We start from the raw sequence: 25122 nt of genomic DNA on the forward strand, positions 1-25122 counted from the left end.
CAAAACCAACCCTGCTGCCCAGAGATGAAATTGAGCAGAAGTGTCCTGAAGGAATATACACTTAGCAAGGCATTGAAACTTGTGACAGATTTGAGCTGAATTGGTTGATGTGATTTATGTAAAGTGGCAATGTATAAAAAGTAAAAAAACAAACGCCATTAGAATAAAAGTGTGATTGGCATTGCAGCATTCTTTTCAACTGAGCTTTTCAGCCATTAAAATTATTTTAAACTAGCAAATAGGAGGCATATAACCATTCGTGCTAGGACAGATATTTCCAATGACCATGACCTCTCATCTACCTTACATATCTACATTGTCAGCATTAGTCAGGAATTTATTTTTCTGTAGGTGAGAAGTAACTTAATAGAGCTAAGTGCTATTGTTTGCTTAAGAGAAAGAGGTGTCCTATTTGTAAGGAAGTGTTTGTATTTCTCTGTAGGAGGGACTACAGAGATATACGATCTAAAGACAGAACGGCTGAGAGCTTAGTGTGAGTTCCACTGTGCACAAGGTAAGTAGGTCCTTTTATTTGGACATGCAGGGAGTTGTTGTATGTGAATCTCAGCCATTGAATGGGTTTTGTAGAATAAATGTGTATATGTACTTTCTTTACTAACATGGTTATGTGTACCAAATGTTAATTCTCAATCACCTGCTTCTGAGGTGCAGAGAATTAGAAAAAGAAGTGCAGATGCAACAAGAAGGGAGTGTTTTCTCTCACCTCCTCCTTCCTACTGTCGAGAAGCTGACATGTTATTTACAAGGGGAATATGGTGGTGGTTTGGCCGTTTTCCTGTTGCTGCTGTTAAAGCTTCAGCTTTGTTGCTGACAGGGTGTCAAGAGCTGTGAGGCTGGTACAGGCTGGGCACTGTTTGGGTGTGTTTGTGGCTGATGTGCACACATGGTTCTGAGTGGGGTGGGTGACGGTCTGCCTAGAAACTGTTGTTGGTTTAAGTGTCTGCCTAGAAGCTGTTGTTGCTCAAAATTCCAGCAGAGTTGGAACTGGACCAAGCAAGCATTGCCCTGAGGCTGTGCCTGTGGTAAAGGCAAATCTGATGTTACCAGAGGCAAAATTAGCTTCCATGTTTTAGAGGTTTGTGTAAAGACATTTCAGAAGTAGGGAGTGTTGTAAAAGGGATTGACTGATGGAAAGAATTCCTTTCTGGCTGGTTATAATGGAGCATAAATGGCTGCTGGAGAAAGCAGAGCAATTGCTGAGTTTATAGCATGTATCTGATTAAACAGTAACTGTGTTTTGATATAATGCCAAAATACACAATGAACACAAGCAGCTTTCTGGTCAGAACAGAACACTTTGAATGAAAATTGTTTTGATTGCCTGCTTTCCTCTCTGGGCATATTGCTGTAAGTACAGAGTTTTGATTAAACATACTGCATGGGTAAGTAATATTTGAGGGCAGAATGATACGCGGCAGTCTCTCAATATATTCTAAGTTCTACCTCCACTGTTGATTAATTAAAGACTTGGACGATAAATCATTGGTTTCAAAAAAGACAACATTGAAAGCACATTAGAGAGTTGAATCCAGGATTGTGAATGTTTATTGCGCAACCCTGCTTTCTTCATTGCAGATACCAGGGAATCAGGCAGGTGGAAACATGTCTGGAAAACCCAAGCTGCACTACTTCAATGGACGTGGTCGCATGGAAACGATTCGGTGGCTCCTGGCAGTAGCTGGGGTTGAGGTTTGCTTCTGGTCTTTTGTACTGCGATCCTGTGACAAATATGTGCTTCTGCTGTTCCTTCTGAAAAGTGTGACTGAGCAGCAGTTTCAAGCTGTGCCTTCAGTGCATTGCTGAGCAGGCCAACAGGGACCACGAGCTTGCCCTAAGCAGGGGGCAAGTTCCTGTCTCACTTGCATGCATCGTGTGCAAAGCCTGCAGGTAGCACCACAAATGCTCCTCCCCTGTAGCTAGAGAGAGAAGAAATTTAGAACCCCAGCAGCAGAACCTGGCTTCCTAATCTTCTGATTAATCACAGAGGTCAAGCACCTGCAATTCTGAGTACCTTTAGTTAAATTCCAATGTCCAAAACAGCAAGAGATTATTATTGCTGCCTGGATGTAATTTGCCATTGAACGTACTGGATATTGTAAACCACAAAGTAAATTTTTTACCTCTGACAGATTCTGATACTCAACCCGAGATGGTGTATGGGAATCTGTTTGTTTCAAGATCCAGGGCCTTCTGTCACAGTTATGGCCAAAGTGCCTGACAATTTTCAAATATTATTTATGTTTTAAAAATATAAAATTGCCCAAAACACATCTCTTTAGGTCTTCTTTACTTAAAAGTAGAGCGGCGAAATCATGGAATGACAATAGAACTTTTCTTTTCTCCTTCCTACAGTTTGAAGAATCTTACCTGGAAAAAAAGGAGGATCTGATAAAGATACAGAAGGGTAAGTTTCCTTCACTATTAGATAATACAAGCAGCAATAATAATAACAATAAAAATAATCAGAATTAAAATTGGAATTCCTTGTCGGAGATCACCTAAGAATTCTGAAGTCTTAGTGCCTTAAAAAGACAATAGACTGGATTGTACATGAGCTCTCAGAGTTGCACACTGCAGTGTTAGGTGATATCATCCACCCAGTTGCTTCAACCTCCACTGAATGACAGAAGGGCTGAGGTCAGAAGGGACCACTCAAGATTATCTACTCCACCTCCCCCATTCAAGCAAGGCCCCTCCAGCCAGTTACCCAGGACCATGTCCTGCTGGGTTTTGAGTATCTCCAAAGATGGAGAAGTATCTTGTACTTTGAGTATCTCCAAAGATGGTGAATGTACAGCTTCTCTGGACAACCTATACAGTCCAAGAGCCTTTCTTGAAGTTCAGATGGTTGACTCTCCTTTGTTGTGTTGCACTAAATAGTTGATTTAGTTGTTGTTTTGCACTGGGTGTCTGGTAAATTGCACTGATCACATGGTCTGTCTTCTTCTCCCCTTTGCCCCCTAAGCCCCTGTAGCAGTGGTTTCTCCCTGGTCTCCACCTCTCCTCTCCCCCTCCCCACTTGTATCCCATTCCCTGTGGTTCTTTACCTCCATCCTCCTTTGCCCAGTTTAAAATTGCCCACCATCAAGGATTCCTCCTCTTTTCCCCCAGGGATGTTGCCTGGATTTCCAGGTGACAGGTATCAAGGAATAAAGTAGGGCTCTGGTCCTGAGGAGAAGAGAGCCTCGAGTCTTTTCCTTTTGTCCTCGTAAAGGCTGGGATGGGCAGGGGTCCAGAGCAGCCGGATGGCACCGAACGGCCCCAGAGGTCAGCCCCTACAGTTGGCACCCAGGGGTCGTCTCCCACGAGGTCTCACTCCTTTGCTTCACTTTGTGACCACTGCTTTCCATCCTATGGCCATAGAGGCCTTTGTCTTCCGATCATCTTGAAAGTCATTGGCACCTTAGGTTGCATTCAAAGTTGTGGTTTTATGATCCCTATGAAAACAGAGTTCCAGATTTCTGAGTTTGCCTGTTCCTCTGCTGCATTCCTGCCTCCCAAGGCAACAACCCACCATGCTGGCTTCAGCTTCTGTCTTCCTGGACATGATAATCATGTCTTTTCCAAAACAAATTGCATGTCTGTGGTCTTCACCTGGCCTGTGAAAAGCAACGTGAGCTTGGGTTAGCATTTGCAGTCCTGCTGTCCTGTAGGAATAATCACTTGGTCCCTATATAGGAAAGGCTGCCTTTCAAAAAATATTTTGGGACACAAGCAGAATGCTAAATGCACCCTTACAAAGAAAGACATATCTGATCAGTCATCTGAGTCAAGAAATATGATTCCGTCAAGCAAAAACTCTTGCAGACTCTCTCATCTGATACCTCTCTTTCTGGAGAACAATTTTTACATCTTTCAGGCTAAGATAAGACTTCTGCATGCTAGCAAGAGCGTTGCATGGCTGCAGCCTCACTCTAAGAGATATTTGGGTCTTTCAGGAATCTCATGGAACTCACTCATTGTTCCCATTTCATGCCTAGACAGATGAAAAGTCAAAAAGTTTGATCAAGAAGAGTTCAATGTAGGGTGTGAAAGTTTGAGTATTGGGAAGTGTAGTGTACCGATTTGATTGTGCAGGTGGAGGATGGCAATAAGTAGTGGGAGTGAGCTGGCCAGTGTGTAGAATAGGAGGCTAGTGCCAGCGTTTAGGTGTTCTGGCAGCTTCCCTCATTGTGTGATGAGGATGAGTGTGGGGATTAGGGTGCCTTCATATGCGATGTAGAAGAGCATTAGCTCTGAGGCCGAGCAAGCTAGAAGGATGAATAGTTGGGCTAAGATTACTGTTGAGGCGAAGATTCGTTTGCGGTTGATGGGTTCCTGTTCTAGGTGGTTTTGGCTTGCTATGATTATGAGGGGGAGGAGTCAGCATGAAAGGACTAGTAGGGGAGAAGAGATTTGGTCGATGGATGTTCATGGGGTTAAGCCTTTATTTGGGTAGTATGTGGGTGTGAGTCATTGGAGGCTTATGGTGGCGATGAGTAGGCTGTATAGTGTGATGTTGGTCATAAGTGTTTGCGTGAGGAGAGGAGGGTTAAGGGGAGGAGTGCTGCAGTTGGGCGATGTTTTTTTGCATTGTAGGAGGCTGAAATTTTTTAGGTGATTGGAGTGGTGGGTTCGGGTTGAGGCTACTAGTAGGGCTAGGCCTGTGCCTGCTTCGCAGGCGGAAAATGTTAGTATAAGGATGCTAGAGGCTGCCATTTGTAAAGTCAAAAAAGTTGTCACAAAGATCTTTTTTGCTTTTCTATTCACTATTATTTATATATTCATTAGTATTCACATTGTATGTTGGCCAGTACTTAGAAAGTCCAGACGTATTTGGCAGAACATGACAGAAACTGACTGGACCAGGTTTTTCAGTCCTTCTCATCTCTATGAACCTCCATGAAAATCACCTGTGTTTGAGCCATTCAGTGCATGTATTTTTCAATGTGGGACAGCTACCAGTTCTGCATTTGACTATTTCCTCAATCTGAATGTCCCACAACTTCACTGCTATAGTATTAAGTTATTAACTTAATGTCACTGCTGCATGGTGAGCATTGTCCACACTTTCCTGTAAGAATGAGGAAGGTTGCTACCAAAAGGGTTGTCAAGCATTGGAACAGGCTGCCCAAGGAAGTGGTTGAGTCACTGTGTGTAGATGTGCACTTGGGGAGAGGGTTTAGTGGTGGAATTAGGCATTGCTGGTTTTACAATTGGATTTGATGATCTTGGGATATTTTATCCAGCCAGATTGATTCCGATTCTAAATAAAATGAATACGTGTGGTTTCTTTGCCTAACACATGTGGGTGATTCTCACTGAGGGACTGAACTTCTCCTTGTGTTTTTCTGTTTGGCCTAGATGGATCCCTGCTCTTTCAGCAAGTGCCAATGGTAGAGATCGATGGGATGAAGCTGGTGCAGACCAGAGCCATTGCCAACTACATATCAACCAAGTACAACCTCTACGGGAAGGACGTGAAGGAGAGAGCCCTGTACTGTAACAGTACCACCTTTGCTTGTTAGACCCCAGCTCACCCTGTAGCTCAGGGAAACACAAGGGTATCCAGCTCCCAGCTCGATTCAGTGGGAGAGGGCAGCAGTGCACGAGACCACTGTGACTGCAGCTGATGTCTGCAGCAGAGAGAGCCAGCTGGATTCCATAGGGCAAGCGAGCCCAGGAATCATCAGTCAGAGGTCCATGCACTTATCAGAAGAAAGCAGTTGGGGGGGCAGACTGTCCCACTGATGCTGCATTTCATTTTCTCCTGCAGTTGTCAGCAGCATCATTTTACCCTCCTCACACTCAGGGCAATGTCTTTTAAGGGAAGAAAAACCCTTCTCTCTCTAATAACCAGGCATGAGTAGAGATTTAATTACAGGTTATTAAAGGAGAGGACTCCTGGGGCTCATGTTTTCACCTGAGGTATTTCTGAATGCTTCAACTTAATAAGCCCTGGTAAACACATGTGTCACGATATTTGCTAGAAATGGTATGGACCTGCTGTAAAACTTGGAGTTTTGACACGAGTCTGGATGGCACACATGACAATTCTGTAGTCAGGTTCACAAACCCATATTCCAGACAAGAATCAGTCCCAGTAAGATGTGGGAGTCCTACAGTCTTTAGGTTTCCCTAGGAATTTCGCATTTGCGTTTGGTCCAAGCTCCCCCCCTGCCTGGCCCCAGCGGAACTGCATTTGCCAGGGTATGTGTGTGTGTGTGGGATAGAAGAGGCAGGGATTTCCCAGCATCTCAGTGAGCTTGTGCCAGGAGTTATTGTGCTGTTCAGAACTACTGTGTGACCTGACCAAGTGGATCTCTTCCTTTCAGAATCGATATGTACGTGGAAGGAATGTTCGATCTGAATGAGTTACTCATGATGTATGTTATCCAACCAGCAGACAAAAAGCAGGAATATTTTGCAAATATGATGGACAAGGCTGAAAACAGATACTTCCCAGTCTTTGAGAAGGTATGTGGCAAAGAGCTTGTAGCTCAATTGATGCTGTTACCTTGAACCTCCATCGTGGAAGCACACTGGTTTAATGGAGGAAAACAGAAGCAAAAGTACCCCTGGAAAACCAATGCTCTGGTTTTTAGTGGTGCTGGGATTAAGGTGGAGACAGGAAACTGCAGAAGGCACTTCAAATCTGGGAGAGATGTACAGCTGCAAAAACCCAGCACACACAGAGCTCCCCAAATGTCCATGTTTCAGTGTGTGTGTTGTTTCAGACAAAAGACTCTACAGCTCCAGCTTTGACATCAAGTCTCCTCCTGAAGTGCAAATGGCCCTGTACCATACATGCTGTGTAAAAGCATTGCAGTTCCTCCTGTATCTCATACAGCTCAGCCTTCAGTGCAGCTACAGCAGGCAAGGCAAGATGAGCCCAACTGAGCTGCCAGACAGGAATGTAGAAGTGAAAGAGCTGATAGATGATGCCTGGGATGGCAGTGCCTTCAGATCATTGTTTGTACTGCAGGTGTTTGAACTGCATTTCCTTCTTTCACTGACAACTCTGTGCAATGTGTGACCCTGCTTTGAAGATATCACCTTCTATATGAGAAAAGAACTGATAAAAGAGAGAGAAAAGACATGATCTGCTTCTGTTCTCTGTTTTTAGGTTTTGAAAGACCATGGAAAAGACTTTCTGGTTGGCAACCAGCTGACCAGGGCAGATGTTCAATTGCTTGAAATCATTTTGATGGCAGAGGAGTACAAACCTGATATACTTGCCAAATTTCCTCTCTTGCAGGTAAATGAATGGGCAATTTTAATGTGCAATGAATTTTAAAGAGCACTGATTTAACGTGGCTGAAAAATATGTGGGAGTGAGAGGGTCAGAGGTGACATGCAAAATAATATAAATTATACCTAAAAAATTATTTAGCTGGCCCACATCTCATTGTTATTGCCACATTTTGTCACTACAACCCCAAAAGCATGAGAGGGGAAGCACATAGTTTCTTCTGCAGCATCAATTTGTGATGTGACTTTCAGAGCATGGATAACATTGAAATGTCTGACAGCTGCAATGATTCTTAAGCACGTTGCTGTTTTAATTTTGTTTTGTAGAGTTTCAAAGCAAGAATAAGCAATATCCCCACAATAAAGAAATTCCTGCAGCCTGGCAGCCAGAGGAAACCACGAACAACAGAGGAAGATGTCGCTAGAGCAATGAAAATATTCCGCTCTTGAGCAGCTGTCTAAACCTATACAAGCTGTATGGGTATTTCATTGTATTTGCTGATACTGGCAAAATGAAATTAATGGAATTAGTGAAAAAAAAAAAAAAAAAGAAGTTTAATCTCTCTTTCCTTACCTACAGGACTGATTTTAGCCTACTGCAGACACTTCAATGTAAAGCTACATCAGTGTACCAGCCAAGGAAACAGTTTGCTAAATATGGGATATATTGGACAACACTGGGTGCCTTAAATGAGTAAAGAAATTACCTGAAATAAATTGTTACTATCGATACTCAAAGCCTGGCTCTTCATTGATTTCTTGCAGCTACTTCTATGCCTAAGATCTGTCTGGTTGTGTTTTTCTGACACTCCCAAGAATTGTTGGAAAATTAGGAGTGATTATCCCAAAGAGTAGGTCTTTTTTGCAATACAGCTAATCTGTAGCTGGACCAAGAAGTCTGGCTAGAATATGAAACCTAATTTGGCTCTTCTGGTTTGATAAAAAACTCCCTAGGGGAAGAGTGATAGGATAGATTTGAACTCAAACAGAGCACCCCGACTAATCCCTCTCAACCATAAATGCAGAGACATTACTGGTCAGCGTGCTGGGCTGTGTTAAGACCCAGACCAAGCAGCAGCTGAGACCTGGTAGTTTAGAGCTGCCTATAGAAGAAACTCTGAACAATAAAACACACGGCTTGTTGAGGACTGCTCGGTGAGTCCGTGTTGGGTGTCTGCCTCCAACTAAGCACCCATGACATAAGAGGTCCTGTATTTTTTTCTGGGAAATGCCAGGGAAAGCCTGCATGTTCTGGTTAGCCGAGGCTGAAAGTTTGGATTTTTCTTTCCTCTGAGTTTAACTTGGAATATCCTTGGACCAGAGCTCCTACTATATCTCTGCTTTGGCACTAGACACTTGAAGTCTTGTAGTGCAGCTTCACCCATGTTTCCTTTATCAGAAGATCTATTGCAGCAGCTAAAAGCCCTTTGCAGACTCTGAGAAACAAATGGTGGTCAGCAGGTTAAAACTTGTTAAGGAAGGATTCAGGATGGTGTCAGGTCTTAGTGAGACCCTGGAATGCAGGAATCCATATTGACTTATGTAACTGTCTATTAAACCAAGTTTATATAAAACAACTTGTATTAAACAAATACAAGATGTACTGGAGTTGTTCATTTTAATCACTTAAATCAAATTCCACTATTGAGGTTAAAAAGACTGTTGAACTTTGATAAATATGTGCATTTATGTAGTGAAATTCATTACTGTCCATGGCAGGAGGGTTGGAACTAGATGATCTTTAAGGTCCCTTCTACCCCAAACCATTCTATGATTCTGTGATACTACTCAAACACCAAATAAACCAAGTTTGTAAATGAAAGAGTCAGTGCCCTAAATCCAGCTACAACTAGAGCACTGTCAGTTTTCAGCTGGGCAATCTCAGGACTCTTTAGGTCTTGGTAAAGCCAACAGTTTCTTCATAGGAAATGTCATGCAGCTGGAACCAGTTTTTTTTTTTTTATGAAAAAGGAAAAATCCCCATATTTTTCAGCAGCAAAGCATGTATTATAGAGGGTTGTTGCAGGAGCTGTTTCTCTCCTGCCTCACTGAAGCGTTCAGACTTGCAGCTACTGCCCAGGAAGGACCTGAGGGAGAACGCCCCTCCTGCTGTAACAACCAATTCTTTTGTGTGACTCTGCAATTTATACAACCTCCCTGTGTAATTTAAGAAGAATATTCCTTCTCACTGCTATGTACAGGGTAATTCAGCCAAATTTTGCACGTGGATGTTGACCTTGACTGCAGGTACTGCCTACATCATTATTAACTACATAGATTAGATAGGCAGGATGGTACATGGAGGATTACTCTGTATTGACATCGTAAATGAATACAGTTGGCCAAAGAAAACAGTCAGGAGTGCAGAGGGCCGTTTGACTTCTGATACCACACTTCATTCATTGTCTCTCACACTTCTCTTTGGTGTGTATTTACACTGAGTCAAATTCAGAGAAACGTTTTTGACGAAAAAAATGTAAAATCTGACCCCAATGTCCGTTGATGAAATTGAGCAGAAGTGTCCTGAAGGAATATACACTTAGCAAGGCATAGAAACTTGTGTGAGATTTGAGCAGATTTAGTTGATGTGATTTATGTAAAGTGGCAAGGTGTAAAAAGTAAAAAAACAAAAACCATTAGAATAAAAGTGTGATTGGCATTGCAGCATTCTTTTCAACTGAGCTTTTCAGCCATTAAAATTATTTTAAACTAGCAATTAAGAGGCATATAAACATCTGTGCTAGGACAGATATTTCCAATGACCATGACCTCTCATCTACCTTACATATCTACATTGTCAGCATTAGTACGGATTTTATTTTCTGTAGGTGAGAAGTAACTTAATAGAGATAATTGGTTTTGTTTGCTTAAGAGAAGGAGGTCTCTCATTTGCAGAGAATTGTTTGCAATACTTGGTGTGGGAGGGGCTATAGAGATATATGATCTGAAGACAGAACGGCTGAGAGCTTAGAGTGAGTTCCACAGTGCACAAGGTAAGTAGGTTCTTTTATTTTGGACATGCAGGGAGTTGTTGTATGTGAAACTCAGTCATTTAATGGGTTTTATAGAATAAATGTGTGTATGTACTTTCTTTACTAACATGGTTATGTGTACCAAATGTTAATTCTTAATCAGTTGCTTTTGAGGTGCAGAGAATTAGAAAAAGAAGTGCAGATGCAACAAGAAGGGAGTGTTTTCTCTCACCTCCTCCTTCCTACTGTCGAGAAGCTGACATGTTATTTACAAGGGGAATATGGTGGTGGTTTGGCTGTTTTCCTGTTGCTGCTGTTAAAGCTTCAGCTTTGTTGCTGACAGGGAGTCAATAGCTGTGAGGCTGGTACAGGCTGGGCACTGTTTGGGTGTGTTTGTGGCTGATGTGCACACATGGTTCTGAGTGGGGTGGGTGCCGGTCTGCCTAGAAACTGTTGTTGCTTTAAGTGTCTGCCTAGAAGCTGTTGTTGCTCAAAATTCCAGCAGAGTTGGAACTGGACCAAGCAAGCATTGCCCTGAAGCTGTGCCTGTTTTAAAGGCAAATCTGATGTTACCTGAGACAAAATTAATTTCCATTTTATAGAGGTTTGTCTAAAAACATTTCAGAAGTAGGGAGTGTTGTAAAAGGGATAGACTGCTGGAAAGAATTCCTTCCTGGCTGGTTATAATGGAGCTTAAATGGCTTCTGGACAAAGCAGAGCAGTTGCTGAGTTTATAGCATGTATCTGATTAAACAGTAACTGTGTTCTGATAATGCAAAAATACACAATGAGCACAAGCAGCTTAGTGGTCAGAACAGAACACTTTGAATGAAAATTCTTTTGATTGCCTGCTTTCCTCTCTGGGCATATTGCTGTAAGTACAGAGTTTTGCTTAAACATTCTGCATGTGTAAGTAATATTTGAAGGCAGAATGATAAGCGGCAGTCTCTCAATACATTCTAACTTTTATATCCACTGTTGATTAATTCAAGTATTGGACGATAAATCATTGGTTTCAAAAAAGACAACATTGAAAGCACATTAGAGAGTTGAATCCAGGATTGTGAATGTTTATTGCGCAACCCTGCTTTCTTCATTGCAGATACCAGGGAATCAGGCAGGTGGAAACATGTCTGGAAAACCCAAGCTGCACTACTTCAATGGACGTGGTCGCATGGAACCAATTCGGTGGCTCCTGGCAGCAGCTGGGGTTGAGGTTTGCTTCTGGTCTTTTGTACTGCGATCCTGTGACAAATATGTGCTTCTGCTGTTCCTTCTGAAAAGTGTGACTGAGCAGCAGTTTCAAGCTGTGCCTTCAGTGCATTGCTGAGCAGGCCAACAGGGACCACGAGCTTGCCCTAAGCAGGGGGCAAGTTCCTGTCTCACTTGCATGCATCGTGTGCAAAGCCTGCAGGTAGCACCACAAATGCTCCTCCCCTGTAGCTAGAGAGAGAAGAAATTTAGAACCCCAGCAGCAGAACCTGGCTTCCTAATTTTCTGATTAATCACAGAGGTCAAGCACCTGCAATTCTGAGAACCTTCTGTAAAATTCCAATGTCCAAAACAGCAAGAGATTATTATTGCTGCCTTGATGTAATTTGCCATTGAACATACTGGATATTGTAAACCACAAAGTAAATTTTATACCTCTGACATATTCTGATACTAAACCTGAGATGGTATATGGGAATCTGTGTGTTTCAAGATACAAGGGCTTCTGTCACAGTGAACGCCAATGTGCCCGCAAAATTTTGAATATGATTCACGTTTTAGAAATATCAAATTGCCCAAAACACATCGCTTTAGGCCTTTTTTACCTAAAGGAGGAAAGGCTAAATCATGGAATGACAATAGAACTTTTCTCCTTCCTGCAGTTTGAAGAATCTTACCTGGAAGAAAAGGAGGATCTGACAAAGTTACAGAATGGTAAGTTTCCTTCACTCTTAGGTAATGAAAGCAGCAATAATAACAATAATAAAAATAATCTGAATTAAAATTAGAATTGCTTCTCTGAGATCTCCTAAGAATTCTTAAATCTTAGTGCCTTAAAAGAAAATGGCATAGACTGGATTGTACATGAGCTCTCAGAGTTGCACACTGCAGTGTTAGGTGATATCATCCACCCAGTTGCTTCAACCTCCACTGAATCCCAGGAGGGCTGAGGTCAGAAGGGACCTCTCAAGATTATCTACTCCACCTCCCCCGTTCAAGCAAGGCCCCTCCAGCCAGTTACCCAGGACCATGCCCAGCTGTGTTTTGAGTATCTCCAAGGATGGAGTAGTATCTTGTACTTTGAGTATCTCCAAGGATGTACAGCTTCTCTGGACAACCCACACAGTCCAAGAGTCTTTCTTGAAGTTCAGATGGTTGACTCTCCTTTGTTGTGTTGCACTAAATAGTTGATTTAGTTGTTGTTTTGCACTGGGTGTCTGGTAAATTGCACTGATCACATGGTCTGTCTCCTTCTCCCCTTATGCCCCCTAGGCCCCTGTAGCAGTGGTTTCTCCCTGGTCTCCACCTCTCCTCTCCCCCTCCCCACTTGTATCCCATTCCTTGTGGTTCTTTTCCTCCACCCTCCATTCCCCGGTTTAAAATCTCCCGCCATCAAGGATTCCTCCTCTTTTTCCCCAGGGATGTTGCCTGGATTTCCAGGTGACAGGTATCAAGGAATAAAGTAGGGCTCTGGTCCCGAGGAGAAGAGAGCCTCAAGTCTTTTCCTTTTGTCCTCGTAAAGGCTGGGATGGGCAGGGGTCCAGAGCAGCCGGATGGCACCGAATGCCCCAGAGATCAGCCCCTACAGTTGGCACCCAGGGGTCGTCTCCCACGAGGTCTCACTCCTTTGCTTCACTTTGTGACCACTGCTTTCCATCCTATGGCCATAGAGGCCTTTGTCTTCAGATCATCTTGAAAGTCATTGGCATCTTAGGTTGCCATCAAAGTTGTGTTTTTATGATCCCTATGAAAACAGAGTTCCAGATTTCTGAGTTTACCTGTTCTTCTGCTGCATTCCTGCTTCCCAAGGCAACAATCCACCATGCTGGCTTCAGCTTCTGTCTTCCTGAACAAGATAATCATTTTTCCTCCAAAACAAATTGCATGTGTGTGCTCTTCACCTGGCCTGTGAAAAGCAACGTGAGCTTGGGTTAGCATTTGCGGTCCTGCTGTCCTGTAGGAATAATCACTTGGTCCCTATATAGGAAAGGCTGCCTTTCAAAAAATATTTTGGGACACAAGCAGAATGCTAAATGCACCCTTACAAAGAAAGACATATCTGATCAGTCATCTGAGTCAAGAAATATGATTCCGTCAAGCAAAAACTCTTGCAGACTCTCTCATCTGATAGCTCTCTGTCTGGAGAACAATTTTTACATCTTTCAGGCTAAGATAAGACTTCTGCATGCTAGCAAGAGCGTTGCATGGCTGCAGCCTCACTCCAAGAGGTATTGAGGTCTTGCAGGAATCTCATGGAACTCACTCATTGTTCCCACTTCATGCCTAGACAGATGTAAAGTCAAAAAGTTAGATCAAGAAGAGTTCAATGTAGGGTGTGAAAGTTTGAGTATTGGGAAGTGTAGTGTACCGATTTGATTGTGCAGGTGGAGGATGGCAATAAGTAGTGGGAGTGAGCTGGCCAGTGTGTAGAATAGGAGGCTAGTGCCAGCGTTTAGGTGTTCTGGCAGCCTGCCTCATCGTGTAATGAGGATGAGGGTGGGGATGAGAGTGGCTTCGAATGCGATGTAGAAAAGTATCAGTTCTGAAGCGGAGAAAGCTAGAAGGATGAATAGTTGGGCTAAGATTACTGTTGAGGCGAAGATTCGTTTGCGGTTGATGGGTTCCTGTTCTAGGTGGTTTTGGCTTGCTATGATTATGAGGGGGAGGAGTCAGCATGAAAGGACTAGCAGGGGGGAGTGGATTTGGTCAATGGATGTTCAGGGGCTTAGGCCTTTGGGTAGTATGTTGGTGTGAGTCATTGGAGGCTGACAGTGGCGATTAGTAGGCTGTATTATGTGATGTTAGTCATAGGTGTTTGCGTGAGGAGAGGAGGGTTAAGGGGAGGAGTGCTGCGGTTGGGGCGATGTTTTTTACCCTTGTAGGAGGCTGAAATTGTTTAGGTGATTGGAGAGGTGGGTTCGGGTGGAGGCTACTAGTAGGGCTGGCCCAGTGCCTGCTTTGCAGGCGGAGAATGTTAGTACAAGGAAGGGTAGGATGTTAGAGGCTGCCATTTGTAAAGTCAAAAAAGTTGTCACAAAGATCTTCTTTGCTTTTCTATTCACTATTATTTATATATTCATTAGTATTGACATTGTATATTGGTCAGTGCTTAGAAAAAGCAGATGTATTTAGCAGAACATGACAGAAACTGGCTGGACCACATCTTTCAGTCCTCCTCATCTCTGTGAACCTCCATGAAAATCACCTGTGTTAGAGCCATGCAGTGCATGTATTTTTCAATGTGTGACAGCTGCCAGATCTGCCTTTGGCTGTTTCCTCAATCTGAAATTCCCACCACTTCATTTCTATAGTATTAAGTTATTAACATGTCACTGCTGCATGGTGAGCATTGTCCACACCTTCCTGTAAGAATGAGGAAGGTTGCTACCAAAAGTGTTGTCAAGCATTGGAACAGGCTGCCCAAGGAAGTGGTTGAGTCTTTGCGTGTAGATGTGCACTTGGGGAGAGGGTTTAGTGGTGGAATTAGGCATTGCTGGTTTTACAATTGGATTTGATGATCTTGGGATATTTTATCCAGCCAGATTGATTCCGATTCTAAATAAAAAGGAATACGTGTGGTCTCTTTGCCTAACACATGTGGGTGGTTCTCACTGAGGGACTGAACTTCTCCTTGTGTTTTTCTGTTTGGCCTAGATGGATCCCTGCTCTTTCAGCAAGTGCCAATGGTAGAGATCGATGGGATGAAGCTGGTGCAGACCAGAGCCATTGCCAACTACATATCAACCAAGTACAACCTCTACGGGAAGGACGTGAAGGAGAGAGCCCTGTACTGTAACAGTACCACCTTTGCTTGTTAGACCCCAGCTCACCCTGTAGCTCAGGGAAACACAAGGGTATCCAGCTCCCAGCTCGATTCAGTGGGAGAGGGCAGCAGTGCACGAGACCACTGTGACTGCAGCTGATGTCTGCAGCAGAGAGAGGCAGCTGGATTCCATAGGGCAAGCGAGCCCAGGAATCATCAGTCAGAGGTCCATGCACTTATCAGAAGAAAGCAGTTGGGGGGGCAGACTGTCCCACTGAGGCTGCATTTCATTTTCTCCTGCAGTTGTCAGCAGCATCATTTTACCCTGCTCACACTCAGGGCAATGTCTTTTAAGGGAACAAAAACACTACTCTCTCTAATAACCAGGCATGAGTAGAGATTTAATTACAGGTTATTAAAGGAGAGGACTCCTGGGGCTCATGTTTTCACCTGAGGTATTACTGAATGGTTGAAATTAATAAGCCCTGGTAAACACATGTGTCACAATATTTGCTAGAAATGGTACGGACCTGCTGTAAACCTTAGGCTGTCTTATTGGATTTTTGACACGAGTCTTCATGGTACACATGACAGTTTTGTAATCAGGTTCACAAACCCATATTCCAGACAGGAATCAGTCCCAGTAAGAAGTGGGAGTCCTACAGTCTTTAGGTTTCCCTAGGAATTTTGCATTTGCCTTTGGCTATAGCTCCCCCCCTGCCTGGCCCCAGTGCAACTGCATTCCAGGGGGAACTTTGCCAGGGTACGTGTGTGTGTGTGGGATAGAAGAGGCAGGGATTTCCCAGCATCTCAGTGAGCTTGTGCCAGGAGTTATTGTGCTGTTCAGATCTACTGCGTGACCTCACAAAATGGATCTCTTTCTTTCAGAATCGATATGTACGTGGAAGGAATGTTCGATCTGAATGAGTTACTCATGAAATATGGCTACTTACCACCAGGCAAAAGGGACGAAAATTTTGCAAATATGATAGACAAGGCTGAAAACAGATACTTCCCAGCCTTTGAGAAGGTATGTGCAAAGTGCTTGTAGCTCAATTGATGCTGTTACCTTGAACCTCCATCCTGGAAGCACACTAGTTTAATGGAGGAAAACAGAAGAGAAGCTACCCCTGGAAAAGCAATGCTCTGGTTTTTAGTGGTGCTGGGATTAAGGTGGAGACAGGAAACTACAGAGGGGACAGAAGGCACTTCAAATCTGGGAGAGATGTACAGCTGCAAAAACCCAGCACACACAGAGCTCCCCAAATGTCCATGTTTCAGTGTGTGTGCTGTTTCAGACAAAAGACTCTACAGCTCCAGCTTTGACATCAAGTCTCCTCCTGAAATGCAAGTGGCCCTGTAACATACATGCTGTGTAAAAGCATTGCAGTTCCTCCTGTATCTCATACAGCTCAGCCTTCAGTGCAGCTACAGCAGGCAAGGCAAGATGAGCCCAACTGAGCTGCCAGACAGGAATGTAGAAGTGAAAGGCTGATAGATGATGCCTGGGATGGCAGTGCCTTCAGATCATTGTTTGTACTGCAGGTGTTTGAACTGCATTTCCTTCTTTCACTGACAACTCTGTGCAATGTGTGACCCTGCTTTGAAGATATATTTTTTATGAGAGAAGAACAGAAAAACTGATATTTTATATATTTATATGTTATTTTATATTTTATTAATAGAGAAGAGACATGATCTGCTTCTGTTCTCTGTTTTTAGGTTTTGAAAGGCCATGGAAAAGGCTTTCTGGTTGGCAACCAGCTGAGCAGGGCAGATGTTCAATTACTTGAAATCATTTTAATGGCAGAGGAGTGCAAACCTGATATACTTGCCAAATTTCCTCTCTTGCAGGTAAATGAATGAGCAATTTGAATATAGAATGAAAGGAAAGGACCACTGATTTAAAGTGGCTGGGAAATATGTGGGAATGAGAGTGTCAAAAGTGACTTGGAAAACAGTAAAATGTCCCACGTACTGTAGCTGGCCTCAGCTACTCAGTTTTGTATTTGTGGTCCCTTCTGTCATTATAACCCCAAAAGCATAAGAGGGGAAGCATAAAGTTTCCTCTGCAGCACCAAGCTGTAATGTTTCTTTCAGAGCATGGATAACATTGAAATGTCTGACAGCTGCAATGATTCTTAAGCACAGTGCTGTTTTGATTTTGTTTTGTAGAGTTTCAAAGCAAGAATAAGCAATATCCCCACAATAAAGAAATTCCTGCAGCCTGGCAGCCAGAGGAAACCGCTAATAACCGAGGAAGAGTTACCCAAAGTGATCAAAATTTTCTACTGAGTGTAAAGCTGTAGAAACTATTCCATTGTGCTGCTGACATTGGGAAAATAATGAAAACACTGGAAAACAATATTTGATCCTACCAGCAAAGACTATAGTTCACTAAATAAGGGGTATATTGGACAATACAGAATGCTTTAAATAGCTAAACAGAATACCTGAAATAAATTCTTACTATTGATACTCAAAACCTGGCTGTTCATTGATTTCTTGCTGCTACATCTACGTCTAAGATCTGTCTGGTTCTGTTTTTCTGACACTCCCATAATTGTTGGAAAATTAGGAGTGATTATCCCAAAGAGTAGGTCTTTTTTGCAATACAGCTAGTCTGTAGCTGGACAAATGAGTCTGGCTTGAATATGAAACCTTATTGGCTCTTCTGGTTTGATAAAAAACTGCCTAGGTGAAGAGTGATAGGATAGATTTGAACTCAAACAGAGCACCCCGACTAATCCCTCTCAACCATAAATGCAGAGACATTACTGGTCAGAGTGCTGGGCTGTGTTAAGACCCAGACCAAGCAGCAGCTGAGACCTGGTAGTTTAGAGCTGCCTATAGAAGAAACTCTGAACAATAAAACACGCGGCTTGTTGAGGACTGCTCGGTGAGTCCGTGTTGGGTGTCTGCCTCCAACTAAGCACCCATAACGTAAGAGGTCCTGTATTTTTTTCTGGGAAATGCCAGGAAAAGCCTGCAGGTTCTGGTTAGCTGAGGCTGAAAGTTTGGATCTTTCTTTCCTCTGAGTTTAACTTGGAATATCCTTGGACCAGAGCTCCTACTATATCTCTGCTTTGGCACTAGACACTTGAAGTCTTGTAATGCAGCTTCACCCATGTTTCCTTTATCAGAAGATCTATTGCAGCAGTTAAAAGCCCTTTGCAGACTCTGAGAAACAAATGCTGGTTGCCAGTTTAAAACTTATTGAGAAAGGAGGAGTCAGGATCATGTCAGGTCTTAGTGAGACCCTGGAATGTAGGATTTCATGTTGAGTTACATCACTTTATATTAAATCAAATTTTATACTAATTGTAGTCAAGTTGTTAATTTTAATCACTTAGATCACGCTTCACTGAGGCAAAGTAGAAATTTTCCCGGATAGAAATCCATTTTGATTTAGGTGAAATGTACATTTTTGAATTGAGTCTGTGGTTAGAAACCATAGTTATTTAGCCTGACTGCAAGGCCTAAGCTCTGTGAAGTAACTTCAGTGAAGGACAGAAAAAAGGGTGGGGGGGTGGGGGGGGGAGACAGAAGATGATAAAGAGAGACAGAAACTGTCATGGGAGCAGGTCAACCTGACCTAAAAATTCTTTCTGATAAAAAAGAAATAGCGGCAAATGTCATGCGAAATCCATAAAAGTGAATATGTATGGACCTATTGTAAAACTGAATGCATATGTATTTGAGAGGGAGATAAAAAGAGACCTGAAGTTCTCAGAGGTACACATGCCTTTTTAAGGAGAGCAATCTCCGCATGCGTCCAGCGCTGCAATAAAACATACCAGCTTTACAACTTTCACAAATTGTGGGGTTTTCTTCTTTTCTTCGCAAAACATTATGGCGAGCCAGGCAGGAGTTCTCTGTCCCTGCAGGGGCAGGGGGGATTGACGGACCTCCAAGGTGCGCCCTAGGATTTTTTTCCTGGTGGGGCTCCGCTCGTCTCGACTTGCCTCCTGCAAGGACAGACAACGACCTGCTGGCCAGCAGAGGATACGGTATGTACTGAGGGGCCCCTGGGGGAAAAGAGAGATAGGGAGCAAATCACTCAGAGACGTCTGGGTGCTCGGCCTGTGGCTGCAGCTGATGGAGTAGCTGGATTAGAGATGGAGGTTCATTGTCTGATAGGGCAGAGTGCTAGCAACCCTAGGGGTGGGTCGAGTGAACCTGTGTGTGTGTGTGTGTGTGTGTGTGTGTGGTGTCTGGACACTCTATCACTGTATGGTTAATATATTGTGTGGTTAATTTTATTGTGTCTGTAATCGTGCGAGTGTGTGGTGTATGAAAGGGAGAGCGAACAAGTGAGTTCACCCATGGCACGGGGACGTGAGTACCACCCGTGTTTGAAGCGGCCAGGTGAAGCTTGAGGCGCTGGCTGTAGCAGGCTGTGGGGGCATGGAGTGCCCTGCAGAGAAGTGGAACGAGTGGAGAAACATCAGTGATGGTATTTATTGTGTCTAAATGTAGTGATTTGTGTAGATTTGGTACATTATAACTGTGAGTATGAGCTCAGAGAGTTCCTTTGCCCTGGATGTTTGGACTTGATCTCTGGACTGTGTGCTGTTATTTTGATTGTGTCCAGGGAAAGCTGATGTGAGTAAATGCTGAATTATGGTATGCTGTGTTGTGTTGAGAAAAGTAGGCACTTTGAGAGATATGCCCTTTCCCAGTGATTTTGTCTGGTGATTTTCTTCCACTGCATTGTGGTAATTTGATTCTTAGATTGCATAGTGGTGTTTGTGGAGATTTTGGGATTTTGTTTGCAGCAAGAGTAGGATTTTACACAGAAAAATTATGGTATGGTGATTTATGTTTAACTATGGTAAAGTGAATTAAAGGAATTCCAAGAATTCTCCCCGCCACAGCAATTCAAGCCTTGGCTCTAGTGAATTTGAGATAAAGGGGGGGGGGTGCATGTGTGTCTGTCTCTGCGGGCATATCAGAGTTTTGGCTGTGACAAGCACAGCCTTTTTGCAAGGCAGTAAAACGAATGTAAGTATACACAGTGCTTATTAGATTGTGCAAGAAGAGAACTAGAAAAGACTGATATTTTGTAAAACAGAGTTTAGATAGAAGAGATGAATAAGCTTATGAGACTTCAGCTGGTACTATAGTAAGTCTGGACTGGGAACAGCCTGCTGTAGAGGATTTAGAATTCCCCATAATAAATGGAATAGCCTGCCTCTGCAGGCAATTCCTGAAGGCCGTGGGTGCATCAAGAGGCTGGCACGCTGCATTGGTATTATTGCAGTGCGGAGTTTGTGAGAGACGCTGGTATTGCTGTTCTAATAAGTGTCAGGGCACATGCCCCGAGTGTAAATTAAAGTTTTCTGATCAAGCTGATTCAGAACCTAAGATCTTAAAGCTCGTGTGTAGGAAATCACATCTGATACCTGCCACCTGGAGCTGTGTGTGGGAGTGTGGGAGGAAGACTGGGAAACTACTGTGAAGGACATAATGAGAACTAACCAAAGCAAAGAGGTTCCGGAACTAGCCCCTTTTGGGAGAGCCTCGCTGGAATAAGGCTGCCAGTAGAGGCAGCTCAGAAAATAAAAATTTTTATAATACCACATTGCAGTTAATACTGTTTTAAAATGGGAAGGTAAATGGGATGAGGTTTTGTATGCTGATATGTTTTTTGTTTTAAGAAATCACCCAGAATGGCAAAGAGACTGTGGGATCAGACCGCCCTCTGGTCTTGGCCCTTGAAAAGGAAAACAAAGCAAGGAGAAGGGAAATCAAATGTGTTGTTCAGCATGCAGCATAAGATAGCAATGTATGAAGTCAAACAAAGATTATCATGCTGAAACGCAAAGCGATTACAGTTCGCAAAATGAGTACATATGATTTGTTAAAGGCTCCTCCTAAGGTAAGGGAGGAAGGATAAAGATGACCTCCCCAAAAGGGAAGAAGACTTAGGCTCCAAAAGTATACCCACTCAAACCCATCCCCCTCCTGGCCGTTCAATTTCATCCAGAACTAGGATGTTACAGACCCCTCTGCGAGAGGCAGTGAGATCAGAAGAAAGAAAAGGGTGGAATTTTAGTTGATACAGGGGCCATATATTCAGTTTTAAAGCTTTAGTACCTGTGGAGAATGTTTATGTTGTAGTATGGGGAACAACTGACCAGTCTGAGAAGGCATACTTTTGCAAACCTTTAAAGTAACATTTGTACTTAGAAGTTTTTGTACAATTTGCTCAATTCGCTAAACATTCTCAAATGAGAAAGGTTACTTTCTCTGGAGGCAAATGATATAAAGATGTTAGGCTTAACATTAACAGACACTGAAATTAAGAAAGACATTGGTAAAGAGATGTTAGAATAAGTAAATAAGTATTTTTGCGGGTATGGGCCTCTGCTGTACCAAGGAGAGTGAAAAATGCCCCCCCACAGTAATCAAGCTTAAGGAAAGAGCACAACCAGTGAGAATTGAGCAGTACCCCCTCAAAAGGAAGATAGGAAAGGAATCAGCCCAATAATTGATAGTACTGGATTGAGGGCTATCAGTAGGATTACAAAGAATTTATACCCTGTGGTAGAATATCCATATACTTTACTAACTTGTTTAACACCTGAGCTAACCTGGTTCACTGTTTTAGGCCTAAGAGATGCCTTCTTTTGCCTCCCTATCCATGCAGCCAGCCAGAAAATTTTTGCATTCAAGCACAGCTCACGTGGTCCATGTGCCTGAAGGCTTCAAAAATTCCCCACTCCGATTGGAGAACAGCTTGCAAAGACCCAGAGTCCCGAGAAGCTCCACAAGAGGAAAGGAAGCTGTTGCAGTACGTGGATGATCTTCTAGTAGCCACTCAGACGAAGGAAGTGAGAGAAGCCTGGACGGTAAGCCTGTTGAATTTCCTAGGACTCCAAGGATGCAGAGTCTCAAAGAAAAAGGCACAGGTAGTGAAACAGAAGGTAATCTACCTGGGGTAAGAAGTGAGTGCTGAGCAGCAGACTTTAAGGCAGGGAAGCCATATGCCAAACCCCGAAACCCCAGACAATGAAGGAACTCCGAACCTTCTTAGGCATGGCAGGGTGGTGCCAGCTGTGGGTTTATAATCATGGACTGCTCGTCATACCCCTCTATGCTCTTATTGCCAATGGAAACTGAGATCTCCAGTGGACAAAAGAAGCCACACAGGCCTTTCACCAGCTAAAGAGTGCCCTCATGTCTGCTCCAGCTTTAGGACTTCCAGATGTAAGTAAACCATTCTTTCTATTTTTCCACGCAAGGAATTGCCCTGGGAATATTGGCTCAGGACTTGGGTCCGTACCAGAGGGCAGTTGCTTACTTCTCTAAGCAACTAGATGCAACAGCCAAAGGATGGCCAGGTTGCCTCAGAGGTGTTGCAGCAGTCGTGCTGAATATTCAAGAGGAACCCAAGTTTACCCTGGGACAAAAATGACTGTGCTAGTGTCCCACACAGTGTCCGCAGTACTGGAAGTAAAGGGTGGCCACTGGCTTTCACCACAGAGGTTTCTGAAATACCAGGCCATCATGGTAGAGCAAGATGATGTAGAGATAGTGGTGACTAATATTGTCAACCCAGCTTCCTTTTTCAGTGGAAATCAAGGAGAAGCAGTACACCATGATTTCCTGGAGACCATTGAAGGTACCTACTCCAGCCGCCCAGACTTAAAGGACACTCCTTTGGACGATGCAGAGACCTGGTTCACTGACAGGAGCAGCTACATTGCCAGTGGAAAGCGACATTGCAAAGTACACAGTGACTACCTGCAGAGAGGTAATAGAGTCTGGACCCTTACCTACAGGTACCTCTGCACAGAAGGCTGAGATAAATGCATTGACCCATGTCTTAGAAACAGCAAAAGGAAAAGAAAATAAACATCTATACAGACTCGAATTATGCATTCAGAGTCGTGCATGCACATGGAGCCATCTGGAAGGAGAGGGGACTGCTGACCTCACAGGGAAAGAAGAGACAATCCAGCTGCTGGAAGCATTTCAGCTGCCTGAAAGGGCACATTAAGGCACACCAGAGAGTGAGCTCAGAATTGGAGGAAAGAAATGAGCTGGCAGATGGAGAGGCAAAGAAAGCAGCAAAAGGTGAGGTAATTATGGGCAGATTTTCTTCAAAGGTAAGCCAGAATACAATAATATTAAACAAAAGAGACATACAACCACAAGGGGTGGGCTGCCATTGAAAGAGAGCTGGTAATTCCTTTCCATTTTCGTGGTCACTAGTGAAAGAAGCTCACTAGAAAACACACTGGGGCCTAACTACTTAAAAGCTTTTATAAAGTGTATCACCTTTCCCAAAATGACCAAGGCTGCCAGTGATACAGAGTGCATTGAGATGAAGTGTTGACTTTGAAGTAGTAATTTCCATAGGCTTTCTAGAACACATGTCTGATTGAAAGAATCCTTGTCAGGAATTTATATGCCACTGTCACTCAGGTAAGCCGACAGTGTGATCCTTGCCTCCAGACTAACCCCAAAAATACCTCCAGGCCGAAACTCAGTCAGACTGGGAGAGGCCATGGGCCTGTACAGCAGTGGCAAATTAACTTTTCAGAACTCCCATGGAAAGGGGGGTATCAGTATTTACTGGTATTAATAGATACATTTTCAGGGTGGCCAGAAACATTCCCCACCATAATTGTCGAAGCTCAAGAGATGACCAGAGTATTATTACAAGAAATAATACCATGCTTCAGAGTTCCAGCCACAAAATCCTTGGATAGAGGATCACATTTCATTTCCAGAGCAGTGCAACAGATTAGTAGCCATCTGGGCATAGATTAGGAACTTCACACTTCATGCCGCCCCAATCAAGCAGCCAGGTAGAAAAAATGAATCATTTGACTGGGGCAAGAAGCTAATCTACCCTGGCCCCAAGCTCTTCCACTGGCACTATTGCAAATTCGAACTAAATTCGGGCTAAAGGAAAGTTGAGTCTTTTTGAAATGCCTCATAGAAGACTGTATGGAATACAAAAGGGAATGTCCACCCACTTTGGGGAGGTAACACTGGCCACCTACATGGTGGCTTTAAGCAAACAGCTCAGAGAAATTGAGAAACGTGGCTGGAACTCGGAGCAGGGAGTCAGATAGCCTGGGGATGATGTATATGTTAAGTCTCTTACAGGGAAGACTTTGGAACCACAGTGGGAGAGACCACTGCAAGTACTTCTCACCATCTTCACCGCAATCAAAATCAAGGAGCAGAATGCCTGGATCCATCACTCTGGAGTGAAGAAAGCCCTAGAAGTCCCTTGGATTTTTGAGAAAAAAGAGAATTTTGAGAATTTTGCTCAGACATGGCTTGAAGGAAAAAAGGCCATGAAAATATACAGCTGATTGAAAAGTAAAAGGCAGCTGTAAACAGCAAAGTTCTCAGACACGTTCCTGTAAACAGCAAAGTTCTCAGGCTTGTTTTTTAATTACAAGTAAATACCTTGTCCTTGAATAGTGATGGGAAAGCAGAGTGACAAACGTGGAGGCCTTGAGAACAGTCAATAACAGGATGAGAAAAACAAGTTTTGGTCTCAATAAGAAACCACAGGTATTGAAAACAAAAGGAGGGGTTGGTGTGTAATCTGTAGCCAATAATGAGCTCGGGTTTTGCAATATGTATGAACTTAATTAACACGGTTATAAAAGTGTGCATGTTGGATCAATAAATCGGAGTTCGATGCTGATCAAAGGATGGGTCGTCTCCCTTTGCTTCCTCACTTGGAGAGTGACACCAGGAGACAAAGAACTGAGACTAAAACTTACTCGGCCAAAGTGAGTATATTGCAGTTGGGGGTAGTTCATACTTTGGCTTACAGAATTGTTTTGTACGTAATTATAACTGAAGTTTTAGAACTAGAGAGTACCTCTATCCAAAGAAATGCTGAATGGCCTTGGTCCCAGGCGTTTAATCTGTATACTGGATCCATGGAGA

At 43.3% G+C, this 25122-nt stretch overlaps 2 protein-coding genes across 4 annotated transcripts; both read left to right on the plus strand.

The window, feature by feature from the left end:
* The first annotated feature begins 436 nt into the window (after window positions 1–436).
* On the plus strand, window positions 437–7981 carry LOC135445314 (glutathione S-transferase-like). Of its 2 annotated transcripts, XM_064707593.1 has the most exons (8): window positions 437–514; window positions 1597–1710; window positions 2374–2425; window positions 5365–5497; window positions 6336–6477; window positions 7127–7258; window positions 7579–7726; window positions 7832–7981. In XM_064707593.1, the coding sequence occupies exons 2-7, from the start codon at window positions 1624–1626 to the stop codon at window positions 7699–7701; spliced, it is 669 nt and encodes a 222-aa protein (XP_064563663.1). In that variant the 5' UTR covers window positions 437–514; window positions 1597–1623; the 3' UTR covers window positions 7702–7726; window positions 7832–7981. The 2 variants fall into 2 exon arrangements, with proteins under 2 accessions (XP_064563663.1, XP_064563662.1); XM_064707592.1 differs by having other exon boundaries at window positions 438–514; window positions 7579–7981.
* On the plus strand, window positions 500–17679 carry LOC135445316 (glutathione S-transferase-like). 2 transcript variants are annotated; one of them, XM_064707598.1, is made up of 7 exons: window positions 500–514; window positions 11326–11439; window positions 12098–12149; window positions 15090–15222; window positions 16087–16228; window positions 16921–17052; window positions 17374–17584. In XM_064707598.1, exons 2-7 carry the CDS (start codon window positions 11353–11355, stop codon window positions 17491–17493), a joined length of 666 nt encoding a protein of 221 aa, XP_064563668.1. In that variant the 5' UTR covers window positions 500–514; window positions 11326–11352; the 3' UTR covers window positions 17494–17584. The 2 variants fall into 2 exon arrangements, with proteins under 2 accessions (XP_064563668.1, XP_064563667.1); XM_064707597.1 differs by lacking the exon at window positions 500–514 and adding an exon at window positions 10099–10244 and having other exon boundaries at window positions 17374–17679.
* The last annotated feature ends 7443 nt before the right edge of the window (window positions 17680–25122 follow it).

The sequence above is a fragment of the Zonotrichia leucophrys genome, chromosome 3, assembly GCF_028769735.1.
Source record: "Zonotrichia leucophrys gambelii isolate GWCS_2022_RI chromosome 3, RI_Zleu_2.0, whole genome shotgun sequence".
NCBI lineage: Eukaryota > Metazoa > Chordata > Aves > Passeriformes > Passerellidae > Zonotrichia > Zonotrichia leucophrys.

Coding starts and splice junctions, on each gene's coding strand:
- LOC135445314 (XM_064707593.1), top strand. CDS start 1,624: ATGTCTGGAAAACCCAAGCTGCACTACTTCAATGGACGTGGTCGCATG. Junction 1,711..2,373: donor TGGCAGTAGCTGGGGTTGAG/GTTTGCTTCTGG, acceptor TCCTTCCTACAG/TTTGAAGAATCTTACCTGGA. Junction 6,478..7,126: donor ACTTCCCAGTCTTTGAGAAG/GTATGTGGCAAA, acceptor CTCTGTTTTTAG/GTTTTGAAAGACCATGGAAA.
- LOC135445316 (XM_064707598.1), top strand. CDS start 11,353: ATGTCTGGAAAACCCAAGCTGCACTACTTCAATGGACGTGGTCGCATG. Junction 11,440..12,097: donor TGGCAGCAGCTGGGGTTGAG/GTTTGCTTCTGG, acceptor TCCTTCCTGCAG/TTTGAAGAATCTTACCTGGA. Junction 15,223..16,086: donor GACGTGAAGGAGAGAGCCCT/GTACTGTAACAG, acceptor TCTTTCTTTCAG/AATCGATATGTACGTGGAAG.